Genomic DNA, 15,789 nt, shown 5'->3' with positions numbered 1-15,789 from the left:
GTTATTCAGAGTTTTAAGACATTGATATCTTATACTGATGCCCACTGGGGAGCTGTAGGATGTGGCCTCTGACTTATCTGACAATATTCGCGGGCCTTTCTCTTTTTTTTCTTTTCCTCTCCCTCTTCTCGTTGTTTCACATGTGGTTTTCTCTCCTTATTTGTACCTCTCTCCTTCTGTGTGTTTTTTCTGTCTTTCTTTCCCCTTCTCCTGTTTTCTTCTTCACTTTCTCCCTCTTTCCCTCCATCCTGTCCGTCCAGATCTCCTTTTTCCCCCTCCTTTTTCTAACACTGCTTTTTCCCATTCAATCCAAATCTAAATAAAATGGTGTAATGAACAGTGTGAATTTGGTGGCTCACAAACATAAAAAGATTTTGTTTTGTCCCAATAACAGGTTGCAACTTTTTTCTTCCCTCTAGTGACATTTTGGGTAGAGGCCATTGCTTTCTCTTCCCTTTTGGTTGTTAAAGTCCAGTCCAGTTTAAAGTCAGTCTCACCACCCCTCCGTCCCCAGCGCCCACCCCCAGCTTAGGGATGGGTGGCAGGGAGATTAGGATAAGGGAGTGAGGATTCTTCTCCATACCCCAGCACACATCTGTGCTCTGCTTTAGTTGTTGCCAAAAGACAGGCCTTTGGGGTCCTCCTTGTGCAGGGCATGTGCCCAGGGTGGGCTCTCTCGTGCCACCCCACACAATCCCCCAATACAGGAGACAGATTCCAGCTTGACCTCTTCTACCCACACCTCCCCACCTTCCCAAACTAGCAATGTCCCTGTGAACAAGGACCCTGGCAAGGCAGCTTAAGCCCGGCCACCTTCTGCAGTGTCTGGGGCTCAGAGGACGCTCACACAGCTTCGCTACTCCCTACTGGGGCTCAGAGGCAGCCTCACCGGTCTAGCGCCCAGGCAGGTACCCCCTGCTATCACCTCTGTTCTCCACGGGTGAACTTCTTAAAATGTCCCCTCCTTGACTGTGGGGTAGATGGGTTGGGGAAAGGGCCGGGAAGTACCACTCAACCCATGAAAAGAGGAAGGAGGGAGAGACTGCTGGGCTCTCCTTTCTGCCATCACCCCGGTCTCCCTCCCTGTCTTCTGCTTTGATAGACGAGGGCGTGGCAGGTGACATGCCTCTTCTAGGGTGACACCGGGCAGAGTTGAGGGAAGTGACCAGCCCAATTGAAGGCGGCTGTCTAGATAATGGGGCACTTATTTTATCTATGTCCTTAGTTTTCGGTCCTGGTTGCCAGCAACTGGAAAATTCCACTCAACATGCTGCTGTGTTAACTACCTAAAGAGCAGCGTGCAGGGGGGAGCTTTCCAAATACTGGTGGCAGGCGTGCAGTCACGGGGCCCCGGGGTGAAGGTGGCCCCTGGGGGGGCAGTGTATGTCATGGCACAGTGACAGTAATTACAATCTGTCCCATAGCTTTGCTCTGATACTGACAGCAGCAGCTCTGACAGATTTAAAGAAATCAAGAGACTGAAAGAAGATGAGGGGAGAAATGCTAGCTCAGTCCCTACTTTTAAAAATGCTTTTTGTTGGGAAAAACTAGCCTCTTTCATCACTATCAACACAACAAAAACACACAAGTATCAAGAACCCACTATAATAATGCGGGTTCAGTTCTGGGGTCAAAGACTCTTTTGAAACACCTCTGCTTGCCACAAGCAAATTTACTGAAAGAACACAAAAGGAGTAAATGCCCCAACTCACCCAAATTACAGTGCCCAAACCCACACGAGTTCAAATAGGCAGGGGAGAAAAGTATTATTAATTGAATAATTTAAGTTTTTATATCTCGCCTATTTTGTCAAATTTATTAAAATCATTGAAATAAATTCTATTCATTTAAATAGAATTGTAATTCCTTGTGAACTGTTATGAGAATAGTTTGAATCCCTTTTTTAATTGGTGTGTATTGTAAATATGTACAGTTTTATAGGATTTTGAGCATAGTTTTAACATTTTAGTTATTTTTGTAGAAATTTATGATTACTATAATTTTGCTTTTTAGACAAATTTGTTAGTGATAATTGATGTTATGCAAAATACTTGCTAGAAAACCCAGACACCGATTATCATATTCCTATAAGAAAATATAAACTGCTTCATAATGATCTACTTTAGGATATGATTTCTTAGGATTAGCAGGGTAAAAAGTACAATCTAGGGGCTGGCCCCGTGGCTGAGTGGTTGGGTTCGCGCGCTCCGCTGCAGGCGACCCAGTGTTTCGTTAGTTCGAATCCTGGGCGTGGACATGGCACTGCTCATCAGACCACGCTGAGGCAGCGTCCCACATGCCACAACTAGAAGAACCCACAACGAAGAATACACAACTATGTACCGGGGGGCTTTGGGGAAAAAAAGGAAAAAATAAAAATCTTTAAAAAAAAAAAAGTACAATCTATAGATGTAAGGATTTGTCCTTTATTTAAAATCTGATTTCTTAAAGGGACCAGAATTTTTTTCATTTAAACATGTAAGATTTTAAAGTACTTAACAAAGCCAGTCATGTTTTAAACTTTAAAGAGTGTGAGTGGCTGTTTCCTATCTCCTAGATCCAGGACAGCATTTGGAGACCCCAAAAGCCCTTCTGGCATGTAACCACAGTCATTCACACCTGCCCAGGGGCACCTATTTGTGTAGGAGCCTCTTTAGAAAGTTGAGTGTCCAATAGGACTTGTTGGTTAAAGAACGGGAGTTGAGCCAGTTCTTCTGGGGTCCCTGAACCGCAGACCATGACTGATGGCCCCTCTTCTGATCTGGGCCTGCCACGTGTCTGGAGAACCCCTGAGGAGAAAGTGAAACCCTAAAGATTCTGTTAATCTCTGGTGGGTTCTGCAGGCCCGGGGAGTGTGAGGCACCCTTGGGGAGCCTGGAACGAACCCTCTGCTCTGTGGAGGCATCACCCTTGCAGTCCCTGAGAGGGCCCAGAGCAGCGTCTTTGGCCCAGGGAGATACCAGCCCATGCCACAGGAAGAGCTAAGTCATCTCGCTGTAGATTTGGTCAAGGATATCATACATTTGGCCAGAGCTGTGGCTAGTGAGCCCTGCCAGGCCCCCAGTGAAACAGCCCTATGTGCAGCCTGACCCGGAATCATCTGAGAGCCTTAAGAGTGTGCATCCTCACCAAGCCCAATAATGCCTTCTGCTCCCAGATTCCCCTTCTAACGTGAGCATCTTAGATGGCCATGTGCACTTGTGTTGCATTGCTGCCTCCTACAAATAAAATTAAACTCTCAGGGCGCCCACTGTGTGGTCCCAGCTGTTGTCCCCCTCTGCCACCTGACCCTATGCTCCAGCCAGGCCCCTCCCTGCCCTCCAGGGGTATTCCCCCCCCCCCGAGGCCTGAGCAACATGGGCATTCTCTCCCCTCTGCCTCTCACCCCCTCTGAGCCCTCAGCCTACAGACATCTCTGAATATGGGCCAGCTATCTGCCTCCTTCATTAAGCAGAGAGTCTGCCACCATGTGCATTCTGTCACCATCAGAAGCGTCTGCCCTTGCGGAGCCAGCTCTGATGGCCTAGTGGTTAAAGTTCAGCACGCTCCACTCCTGTGGCCCCGGTTTGGTTCCCAGGCACCGAACCACACCACTCGTCTGTCAGTAACCATGCTGTGGTGGCAGCTCGCATAGAAGAACTAGAAGGACTTACAACTAGAATATGCAACTATGTATTGGGGCTTTGGGGAGGAAAAAAAAGAAGTGTCTGTCCTGAGTTCTTAGCCAACCCGGGAACCCTGAAAAGCCCTGCCGTGGCTTAGCCACTCGCACCCTTGCATGGAGGCTGGTGCCAACAACCGTCAGAGAATGATGGTCATGGACGGGAGTGGTGATGAACCAGGTGACTTGCATACCATTGCTGATTTATTAAGGCGGACTTCTCTTCTGTCCTGTCTCTCCTCTCCCCTTCTGGGCCCTTAGAACCCCCACATCCAAGGAAGGCAATGGCTTCAAGTTATTTAGCAAAGCTTAACATCAAGCTTGTGAGTGTTTTACCAAGCACGAGCTTGTTGCCAGCAAGGACTGGGGGCGCTGAGGGAAGAGAAGCAGTTTGCATATAGTTCCTCGGAAGTAGAACCACTGCCACCCTCTCACTTTAGCTAAACTCTTAAGTTTAATTTTTCTTCTCCCACTATCTTAACTCTTAAAAGTTGACATCCCAGACTCCTGTGACACCGGCAGTCTGTACCACGCTCGCTCATATTCCCATTCTGCAGATGAGTAAACTGAGGTTTGCACAGATTGAGTGAATTGTTAGAGGTCATACAGCTACTGTGTGGCAGAGCTGAGATTGGAATCAGCTTTACCAGTTCCCCAGCAAAGGCTTTTTCTCTATACCTGTCCCCAGCCTCTGGGACCCTGTTCCTCCCCTTACTGGTCACGTCCTTCCCTCTACACAGTGATACACTGAATATTGTGGCATCAGATCACCGGCCTTTCACCACGAAGCAGAAAGCTATGGGCAAGGAGGACTTCACCAAGATCCCGCACGGAGTGAGCGGCGTGCAGGACCGCATGAGCGTCATCTGGGAGAGAGGAGTGGTATGTTCTCAGGAGCCCCTGCCCGCTCTCGTCCTAGCAAGAGTTGTCACCCTTAGGAGGGCCGCATCAACCGCAGCTCCTTGGTTCACTCAAAAACAAAACCACAAAAAGGTCTTCATTTTTTTTCCTGATCAGAAAGGTAATAAGGCCTTGTATAGAAATTTGGAAAATACAGAAAAGTATTAGGAAAAAAATCCTGGTAATTCCATACCGAGAAATCAAACTATTAATATTTTGATATATTTCTTTCTAGTTCTATGCATGTACTGTACATTATTTTAATAACAAGGTTCATGCTATTTTTTCATATAACAGTATATCTTGAGTGTCATACCTATATCAGTAAAAATTCTTTAAAAACATCTTTGTTAAGGGCTAAATAACATTTCCTCCAATGGAGGTACCCAACTTCAGTTAATCCTTCCCTGATGTTTGGACGTTTCAGCTGTTTCAAATTTCTGCACTAGATAGAACGCTGCAGAGGGCCTCTTTACCCATGAGTATGTCAGCATTTCTGATTATTTCCTGAGGACGGATTCATAGAAGGGGATTTCTGGGCCAAGGGATATGAACATTTTTAAGGTTCTTGATACACTTTGTCCAATTGCTTTTCAATAAGATAGAGCTGGGACTTCATTTGAATAGCACCTGTTCTGCCCATGAGGAATAGGGTTTTTCGGTCTTGACCTATCATGGATTAGATGCAGCATAGAGTATGGGCCCGAGGACATCTGACATTCTCAAGACTCAGCCACCAGAGCAGGGAAGGCCAAAGAGGTGGCTCAGGAGTCTCCTTTGAAGAGAGTCCACAGTGCTCTCATGAGTGGGTGGGTGGGTAGGGCAAAAGATATTTTCCAGAGCACAGAATTTATGTCCCTTTGTGGATGAAGGAAAGCTCCTGACTCAGCCACAGTGGGCACATGGGTTGAGCTGGTTTTACAAACAGGAGATAGATTTGCACCAAGTAGGCAGACTTTTGGAACAAGGGCCCACCCACCATTGCTGCTGGATGAAGGAGAAAGGAGCAAGTGAGTGCAGGGAAACAAGCCAAGGAGGTCGGCTCATCTGATCTGGTGCCCAAGACATTGTCCTCAGCACCATTGTTCTGACCAATTGAAATGCCACAGGCCAGGGTCAAGGGTGACTGGGAGTTTGAGTCACATGCTGGGCCTGGTTGACTTGATACTTGTGCCATGTTTCAGGTCGGAGGAAAGATGGATGAGAACCGTTTTGTGGCCGTTACCAGTTCCAACGCAGCGAAGATTCTCAACCTGTATCCCCGCAAGGGCCGCATCATCCCCGGAGCTGATGCTGACGTGGTGGTGTGGGACCCAGAAGCCACCAAGTAAGGCCCCTCCTGGTGCATGGGGCTAAAGGGACTTGGGATTTAAGGAACTTGTATTACAGAGCTCCAAACGCATATCATCTTTGCACCACTTCCAGCTCAGAGAACCCGGAGGTGTGTTCAATTCAACCAATATTTGAGGGCCAGCCATTGTCCAAGCGCTAGAAACGTACCAGCGAACAAAACAGTCTTGAGAACTGCTGCAGTGCAGCTCCATCTGCACAGCACTTTACAGTGTTTCAAAGCCGCTTCACGTCAATTATCACATTCGATTTTCACACAGCCCCAAGAAGCACTCAAGCCTGGAGTTCTTATTGCCATTTTACAATGGAAGAAACCAAGACAAGAGAGTAGAGGGTCTCCCCACGTCACATGGCTAATTAAGTGGCTGAACCAGACAGATATCCCGACCCTCACTTCCGGGTTCTTCCACCAACCCTCTGCTTCTCTCATTGCGGGCGAGTACACGGCGCTCGACACCCACAGCATTAGTGAGCACAAGCTGAGTGAATAAATGAGGTGTGTCAGGAGTTATCACACCACAGGATGCAGAGCACCGTTTTTACTCAGAGATTTGGGCAGGGGAAATGGGAATCGTTTTTTAACATTAAATTTCATTCAATCACTTAACAAATATTTGTTAAGTGCTACCATTTGCCAGGCACTTTTCTAGGTGCACAAGCTAGCAGTAAGCAAGATAGACAAAAATGTGCTGGAATTTTGAAGATGAATAGTTGAAAGGCAAAGAAGTTCAGGTGTGCTCACCACCCACCCCCATGCCGGGATACCCACACTGTCTTCTCCATTAGTGCCTTGAGAAGCGACGTTCAGCATCCTGATGCCTGGGGCTGGTCCCTATTGCTGTAGCAGTGTGGCTGTTACTGATTGCTCTTGGTAGAAAGGCCCCTAGAGTTTAGCCCAATGCATTAGTCCGTTAGGGCCTCCATAACAAAATGCCACAGACTGGGGGGCTTAAACAGAAATTTACCTTCTCATGGTTCTGGAGGCTAGAAGTCAAAGACCAAGGTGTCAGCATGTCAGCAGAGTTGATTTCACTCTGACGCCTCTCTCCTTGGCTTACGGATGGCCATCTTCTCCCTCTGTCTTCACGTGGTTTTCCTGTGTGTGTACATGTCTGGAGTCTCAATTTCCTCTTCCTATAAGGACACGGGTCAGATTGGATTAGCGCCCACCCATGTGACCTCATTTTCCTTTCATTACCTCTGTAAAGGCCCTATCTCCAACTAAAGTCACATTCTGAGATATTAGGGGTTGGGACTTCAACATATAAATCGGGGAGGGCACACAATTCAGCCCACAACAAGCAGCCTTTGGGGATCATTTCTTCCCATTGAGTGTCATCCGTTCCCACTGAGCATCTTCCCTCCCCATTGCTCTGTGACATCTTCAGCTCTTCTCAGAGCTTTCTCTCCTGCCGCTGCCTCCCCACCAGGACCATCTCAGCCAGCACCCAGGTTCAGGGAGGAGACTTCAACCTGTACGAGAACATGCGCTGCCATGGCGTGCCGCTGGTCACCATCAGCCGGGGGCGAGTCGTGTACGAGAATGGTGTCTTCATGTGTGCAGAGGGCACCGGCAAGTTCTGTCCCCTGAGGTCCTTCCCAGACACCGTCTACAAGAAGCTGGTTCAGAGAGAAAAGGTGAGGGCAGGGAAGAAGATGTGTGGGAGGAGGTTGAACCCCCCTATTGGAGACATCTGCTATGACTTTTACATCTCAAAGATGTTCTCACTCTATTTTCTCACTAAATCCTATTGCCTGGAATGGTCACTTTGGGAATAATCCAAATGGTAGGAAAGAAGCGCCGATAACAAGGTAAAATTTATTGAGAAGCATCCCCAGTTCCCCTGGAGCTGGGATAATACTATGAGATGCTCACAGCTGTCCCGACATCTGGTCTCTAGGAGGCTTCCTGCTGAACCTCAGGGCAGGGGTCCCTGCCTCGGCCTGGGTTACCATACCCGCCCTGGAGTTGCTCTTTCCCTGAACACCACCCCCCACCATGACTCTAATAGGCTGGGTGGGCTTTGCTGAGTGTGGGCCCCCCAACACTGAAGTGGTCAGGCCAGAGCAGATCTCAAGGGCCCCACCCAGTCCTCAGATCTCAGATCCCAAAAGCACCCTGGGTGTTTGGTCACTAAAGCTTCTGGCTCCACCTCCTCCCCAGGGGCTCCCCTCCTCTGGGTAGACACATTCACCCAAAAGAAGGCTGGCTATTTCCTCCTCACTTGGGGACTGATTGTCCAGCCTTATCTTTGAGAGTTGCCTTGGAGAATCTGGCCTGAATCCTCACTGACAACCCAGGTGTTGGCAACTGTGGCCCTGGGCTTTGAGTGGAGGTCCCAAATCATGAGAAAAGAGCAAAAGTGACAACCGAGCCTCATGCTGTTTCCCCGCCCCTTCCTCTGGTGTAAAACAATACTGTGGCTTTAAAATGCTCCTGCCTGGCTGTTTCCAGATGCTGTCTAAAAAGGATGGGTGTTCTTAGATACGTCATGGCCCAGGGCCTGGGAGTCCTGGCCTTGCTGGGCCTAACAGCTCTCTCCTGCCCAGGCTCTGGGAGGCCACTGCTGTAATCATGGCACACACAACACATGTCGATCTTTTTTTTTCTTTCCAATTTCCTCCCCCAGCTTCACATGTGTCCTGTTCTTTTGCTCCTTTGCCCAATACATCCCACTCCTCTGTACACAGCAGGTGCTTAATCTGTGTTCTAGAGGTAGTAACAGTGAAGGTTTCTGGGTGAGTCGGGAAAACTGCCCAGTCTAGCCCTGTCAGTCAGCTGCTTCTCTGTTCCAGTGGGGAGACCCAGCAAAATGGCCTGTGTGTTTTAGGTGAGGCCCTAAGTGCCAGCGGGGGGTGGGAGGAGGGGGAGCCCTTTTATGGGCCCTTTCCAGGTGACCTCTCCACCCCCACCCCACCCTGTATTGTGATCGCTGTCCCAGATCAACATCAGCTTCCCATTTCCAGGTCCCATTCTCTCCAGTCATGATTGGCTCCGGCTTCCAGCAGGAGACTGGAGATTTAAAGGACCTTGACTGAAAATGGACTCAGCTGCCACATTACAGAGCTCTAGAAATCTGCTTCAGAATATCTCAGGAGTAGGTCTTTTAAGAACTGTCTCTGGCTTGGCACACTTGCCATCAAATGGTCACACGACCTCTCCCCTTCAGCCAAACTTCCTTATTATCTTAGATCTCTAATCCTTTATGCAAAAATCAATCTTCTTTACTCAGTTCCTTGGGCCTCCCTCCTTGCTCCCTCCTTGAACCACCTAAAGGCTTTCAGAAGTAGCTGCTTCAGCCTTCGCCCTCCCTGCTGTTCTCTGAACACCCTGCACTCTTGCTGGCCTGTGAGGCTCCAGTCCTGGGATGACCCAATGACCAGAAGGAAGGAGGGTTCCATCAGCTGGGGCAGTGGGCAGGCCCCTGAGTCTGGTCCTCAGTGGAGCCCCTCGATCATAAGTTCATTCACAAAAACCACACCTTTCTTTCTCAAACTGTGGCCCAGCTCTGCTGTGCTGAGAGGGGAGTATGTGATGGGACAAGGAATGCCAGAGTTGGAAAAGTCTGGTTTCCACTCCTTTGATGACCAGATAGAATTTTAAGTGATCAGGCAAACGGGGAGTCCTGAGTCCCCTAAGGCACAAGGAGGAAACGTGAGTGTGTCTGTGACTGAGTTTCTCTTGATTCCAGGCTCGGGGCCCTTGAGCTACTGCCATTGCTTGGTTCCTCCCCCTCTTGAAGATGTGAGGGCTAGTAAAACTATTTGAGAAGCCATCCCCTAAAGCCTAGGAGTCCACGGGACATATTAGCACCAGAAGATCGACTCTGTGGGCAAGCTCTCCGAATAACTAAAGACCCTTCTCTCCCAGAGGCCAACGAACAAAAAAAACCCAAAACCAGGTCTGCTGTGGGGGAGCAGACTTGGATTCCCTGAAGAAAACATGACTTTAGTTATCACAGTGTTCAATCCAAAAGCAAACCCAGGGCCTCTCAAGTAGGCAAGTGGTCCTGTCTCCAATATACTTCCCAGATGTAGATAGTGGCAGGATGCCTCAGCCCCACCTCTGGAGGATGTGCCAGGAAGAGCTGTAAGAGCAATGCACTCACACAAGAATATCTGAGAAAGGGTGGATCTAATTGAAAAAAAGAAAACAGAAAATAGCAAATGTTGGTGAAGATGTGGAGAAATTGGAACCTTCATTCATTGTTGTAAGGAATGTAAAACGGTGGAGCCACCTTGGAAAACAGTTGGGTGATTCATCAAAGAGTTAGATATGGAGTTAATAAATGACCTAGCAGTTCCACTCTTGGGTATTTACTCAAGAGAAATGAAAATAGATGTCTACACAAAAGCCGGTACAGTCATGTGCTGCATAATGATGTTTTGGTCAATGACAGACTGTATATACCACAGTGGTCCCATGAGATTAGTGCCGGATAGCCTAAGTGTGTAGTAGGCTATACCATCCAGGTGTGTAAGTGCACTCTATGACGTTCGCACAATGACAAATTTGCCTAACGACGCATTTCTCAGAACTTATCCCCATCGTTAAGCGATGCCTGACTGTGCATGAATCTCTGTAGCAGCATTGTTCATAAAGGCCAAAAGGTGGGATCAACCCAAATGTGCATCAACTGTTGAATGGATAAACACAATGTCATTTATCCATACAATGGAACATTATTCAGTCATAAAAGGGAATGGAGTACTGATATATGCTACATACAACATACGTGAACCTTAAAAACATTTAGTAAGTGAAAGAATCCAGTCACAAAAGACCACAGATTATATGATTCCATTTATATGAAATGTCCGGAGGAAGCAAATCCGAAGACAGAAAATAGTTTAAGGTTTCAGCGGGGAGGGGAGAGTGGAGTGACTGCTAATGGGTATGGGGTTTCTTTGTGGGGGTGATGAAAATGTTTTGGAATTAGATAGTGGCAATGGTGGGACAACATTGTGAATATACTGAACACCACTGAGTTGTATGTTTTAAAATGCTGAATTTTATGGTATGTGAATTATATCTCAATTTGAAAAAAAAGAATATCTGACAACAGTTCTGTGGTCTTCCCAAAAAAAGATATTTTAGTCAAGAAATAAGGTCAAAAGAGGGCAGAGAAAGTGTTTTAAGCCCTTTTGAAAGCCATATTCACAAAAACATAAGATAAATACCAATTCATGGCCGACTGCTCCTCGGGCGAGCCACCGTATGGGAGCACCAGCCTCCGGGATCGATAGAAACTCAACCCAGAGTCGCCGTATCGAAAGCACTTATCACAATGACAGTCTAAGTTCCTCAAGAAAAAGGAACTTGTTCTGCTATAGCCCTTCTGTAACAGAATGCAGGTATGTGGAAGAAACTGTCAGAAAACCTCATTTTCTGAAAATTATAAATGAGCAGTTCCTAAAGAGCACAGGCCCTGGCAAGAGGGCAGCTCTGACCTCAGGTGCCATGTGTAAAGCCAGGACTCCCCCGGGGTCTGCTCCTGCCCTTCACCGCCGGGACCCCGGCCTCCGAAGCCAGACGCCAAAGTGTAGCCTGGGAAAAGCCAAAACAGTGTAGTCCAGGTCTGACATCCTGAGGGCCGAGCTAAACTACAGATCTGTTGTCGGAGAATACAGAGGAGTATATAGACTGAAGAGCCTTCAAGAAATCACCTCTATCTGTTGTTTCTCTCAACAAGATTTTCAACAAGCATCAAGCAGCAAGGAGATTGAGGTTTTGTCCCTGCCTGGGGTGTAGATCACCTACGCTGCTCCTTCGGACCTTATGCACACACTCCAGCACGCTTCTTCCTCCTTGCAATAGCACTTCCTAATATGATTAAGCACCCGTAAATGACCCCTGCACTAATACTTATATGTTCTTGCCATGTGCCAGAGCAGTTCTAAGAGCTTTATGTATATTATTTCATTTGATCTCATAACAGTTCTATATATAGTACTAATAGGTACCTTTATTATCCTAATTTTATGAATAAGGAAACAGGCACAGAGAGGTTAGATAACTTGCACAAGGTCACACAGCTTATAAGTAACAGAGCTGGGATTGGAATCTAGGCAGTGTGGTTGCAGAATATAGGCTCGTGACTCTCCTTCTTTTCTGAGTACAAGGTTAACTAGTATTGCTACTGGGGGACTCTCATGTCTAAATCGGCCTGTTAAGCCTCTATCCCCACAAAGTTGTCAGATCACAGTAACAGGCATGGCCTCTTGGGAGCCTGGCGAGTGAGGGGGTGACATTGCTCTAAGTGAGGGGTGCTCGCTAAGGCTGAATACCTCAGAAGTCTACCTGCTACCTCGGAAAGGATTCCACCGATGTTGGGAGAGAGCCAGTGGGTATCTCCTCTACACACACACACATGCATGCACACACACACACATGCACGCACACACACATGCACTATTTAAGAGGTGCAAGAAGAGAATTCTTCCCCTCCTGGGCTCAAGTGTAGGAAGGCTTTGTCACGTGCACTAATTTGGGGCCCAAGCAGAGTGGCAGCAGCTGCAGTCCTCTCAGCCAGCAAGGAGGCTCTGGTGGTGCTGGTGTCTGGGCTCTGGTGGTGCCGGTGTCTGGGCTCTGGTGGTGCCGGTGTCTGGGCTCTGGTGGTGCCGGTGTCTGGGCTCTGATGGTGTTGTCTTCTCCCTTTTTCTCCTTCTCCATGCTTCACTAGATCTTAAAGGTGAGGGGAGTGGACCGTACTCCCTACCTGGGGGACGTAGCTGTCGTTGTGCATCCTGGGAAAAAAGAGATGGGAACGCCACTGGCAGACACTCCTACCCGGCCCGTTACCCGACACGGGGGCATGAGGGACCTTCATGAATCCAGCTTCAGCCTCTCTGGTACGAGCAAGGGCCACTTGGACTGGACGCTGGTCTCCACCACAGTGGGGTGGCAGGAGGAGGGCCGAGGCGCCAGGAGGCCCCCTCAGGCAGTGGACCTTATGCTGCTTTTCCTCTCCATCTTCTCCCTCCTTGCCCATCCCATGTCCAGTGCTGATTGCTGGGTCCAGTATTAGAGGCACACAAATATTGGGGGGGGGGGTTCTCTTGGTCCCTGGGCACCAGCCGCGCTAACAGGCCATGGCCCTCCAGGGGCTCTCCTCATGGTTTCTGAGTTCAGATATTTTCATCCCTTGAAACATCCTGAGGGCCCTGCACATAGGGCGTGCCCCAGAGATGATCTAAGCTGGGAAGGGTTAATCCTTTCTGAGCTACATGGCACTGCACCCCCGTTACCCTCCCCCCCGGCCATCCCCGTTCCTCGGGAGCCTCTCAGAAAGACCTGCTATTTCCCTGTTCTCTTCCCTCCCTCACCTTGTCCCCACGTTTGCCCTTCTGTCACCTTCTTGTTTGCCGGGAATTGTATTATACATAATTCACATAGACACACAATATGGGGTGTGTCTGTGCTCAGGACTTTATTGTCAACAACGTGTTTCCCAGGATGCAGTAGTTAACAGTGGGGGGTCATTGACGCATAAACAACCGCCCTCAGTGAACAAGCAGAGGCTGTAAGATGCCCTGGTCCTGCAGGCAGCTTTGATGGAAACTGTGACAGCCACTTGAAAGGGGCAGGGAGCCTTTTGGACTAGCCCAGGTGCAGACCTAGCATCCACCCTTCAAGGGCTGTGCTGGGGCCAGAACAGCAGAGGAGCAAGATCCAGATCCTTCTGCACAGAGCGTGGTGTTTACCCATACAGTAAACCATCCCTGTTTACCGGAGATGAGGCCCATACACAAGCTGTCCTAATATAAGAGGCAGAGGGCTAAACCAGCAAGATGCCAAGGGAGTGGGGCTGCCTGCCCAGCTTCCTCTGTGCCCAACTGCACGCTGGGAGCAGCTCTGGGTAGAAGACGTGCTTCCTAATGAGGAGCTGATAGCCTGTGGGGAGGGGTCCTCTCCACCACTCTCCTCATTCAAAGCCTATCTCGTTACTGAGAAACTGCTCCGCCACCCTGACGGCCACCACCACTCACACCAGTGACAGGACATGAGTTCAGGGAGTCAGAAAGGGCTCCATGGTGTGGAGGGGCCATGGGCACTCCGGCCTTGCCAGTCCAGGAGGTGTGGATTCCCACGGCTGCTGGGCATGGCCCTTCCTGCAGCCGTCAGCCCCACAGGAAGCAGTAAAGCCCCTAGGGCCGTGGGCCCCCACTGACCAGTGACTTCTGCTCCCACTCAGGTTGCCAGGCAAAGCCAAGACTGGGCAGAAGTCCTCAGATTTAGCAAACATCGGGCATCCTCTCACCTTCGCTCTGCCCCAGACTTTGTTCTAAATGAGACAGGCTGAAGAATGTCGCCCTACACTCCCTGGGGCACCAGGCCTCCTTTTCTGAGTCTCGAGATTTCAAGATGTGGGGGTCTTTGGGGTGTGGTTCTTTGATTTTCCAAAACAAGGGAGCACCCCCCCCCCCCTTCTCCCTCTGTTCCTCACTGAAGCAGATACACAGGGGCCCACTTGCTAACAGGCTGATCCATGGTCTGTGGCATGACGAGAGAGCTCCCAGTCTTGGGAGCAGGGAAGGTGGCCAGTAGGGCAGCTAATCTTGGAGGCTCTGAATCAGGAAGACCTGGGTTCAAATTCAGGCTCTACCCATTATACACCGTGTAACAGTGGGCAAGTTATTAACTTCCCTGAGCCTCAGTTTCCTCATCTGTAAAACAAGATGGAGTTGTTGTGAGGAGCAAATTAGATAACACGTGTGGAGGGCCTAACAGCCTCCACCGGTAGATGGTGGCCGTGGTCTCATCAGCCAGGCAAGAGCAGCTGAGCTCACCCTCTGCTTCCTTCCCCGCAGGTTCTCAGATCGATGACCACGTTCCAAAGCGAGCTTCGGCTCGGATCCTCGCTCCTCCCGGAGGCAGGTCAAGCGGCATTTGGTAAAGGCACTGACCAGCCCCCCCAAGTGAGGATGCACCACTGCCACCAGCCCGCACACCCTCCGGCCGCAGCTGCAGGGGCAGGAGAGGCTGGGCTGGGCAGCACACCACCTGAGGGGGCCAGGGGACCCGGGGAGCCCTCCCCATGTCTGACACATGATTCACTGTGCTTCGAGCCAACCCTAACAGGCACTTTGAGATGTGTTCCTCCTGCTGCAGTCCTTTCCTGCCTTGGCCCCGGCAGGCTTTTCTGGGGCCCAGGAAGCCCACACTATGCACAGACCCCAATGCATAGAGCCCGGCCCAGCCCCTCCTCTCACACCTGCCTCCATGAGCTGGCTTGGGGAAAGCCCAGACTTTAGTGCCCTGCCCCTGGCTGACCCGCCAGTTGTCCAGAGCACTTTAGCAGATGTGTTTTAAAAGAAAAGGACTCCCTCCCCTATCCCCATAGGCCCCCGTGGTCACTTTTCCCAAGTCAGACAGGTGTTAGCTTCCCAGCCATGCCCAAGATGTCCCATTTGTCCTGACTCGCCTCTGGCCCCTGTGTGGGTGTGGCTGGGACACCCTGGGTGTGGCTGTGGTTGGGACACTCCGTGCCCTTTGCCGGCTTCTTCCTTTCCCCATCCTGCCCTCTAGAGTCACGGGCCCAGAAGGGCGAGCCGGGCGGGCGTGAGGCTGGCACCAGGCGCGTGTACATGATTTCGTTTTGCACGTTTGGTTTGCGCAGTGGTTTGGTTTGACTTGTTTGTGCATCCTGTGAAAAATAACGGTGCTTCGTGTCACTAGCATAGCATAGAAACAGGAATAGATGTGGACCTTAGGAGATGCTGCACTTGACACCAACCAGACAGCCTAGGGCCCAGCAGGGGTGGGGGTGCTGGATTCACAGGCCCTTCTCCCCACCTGGAGTCTTCCAGGCTGCCAGAGGCCCTGTCTCAGGCCCTCTTCCCATTCCCTCCCCTCCTGGTCTAGTTTCCTACATTTG

The 15,789-nt window shown here is 49.8% G+C and overlaps 1 protein-coding gene across 1 annotated transcript in view; it reads left to right on the top strand.

The window, feature by feature from the left end:
- DPYSL5 (dihydropyrimidinase like 5) overlaps window positions 1-14,929 on the top strand; it is a 48,389-nt gene extending 33,460 nt beyond the window's left edge. The window contains exons 8-12 of the mRNA XM_046662596.1: window positions 4,402-4,543; window positions 5,746-5,888; window positions 7,342-7,549; window positions 12,595-12,763; window positions 14,723-14,929. Of these exons, the coding sequence (XP_046518552.1) occupies window positions 4,402-4,543; window positions 5,746-5,888; window positions 7,342-7,549; window positions 12,595-12,763; window positions 14,723-14,808 (748 nt within the window). The 3' untranslated portion in view covers window positions 14,809-14,929. The remainder of the gene's footprint in view (window positions 1-4,401; window positions 4,544-5,745; window positions 5,889-7,341; window positions 7,550-12,594; window positions 12,764-14,722) is intronic.
- Window positions 14,930-15,789: the final 860 nt, after the last annotated feature.

The sequence above is a fragment of the Equus quagga genome, chromosome 5 (genome assembly GCF_021613505.1).
Source record: "Equus quagga isolate Etosha38 chromosome 5, UCLA_HA_Equagga_1.0, whole genome shotgun sequence".
NCBI classification, from domain to species: Eukaryota; Metazoa; Chordata; class Mammalia; order Perissodactyla; family Equidae; genus Equus; species Equus quagga.
This window is presented reverse-complemented; position numbering and strand designations above follow the sequence as displayed.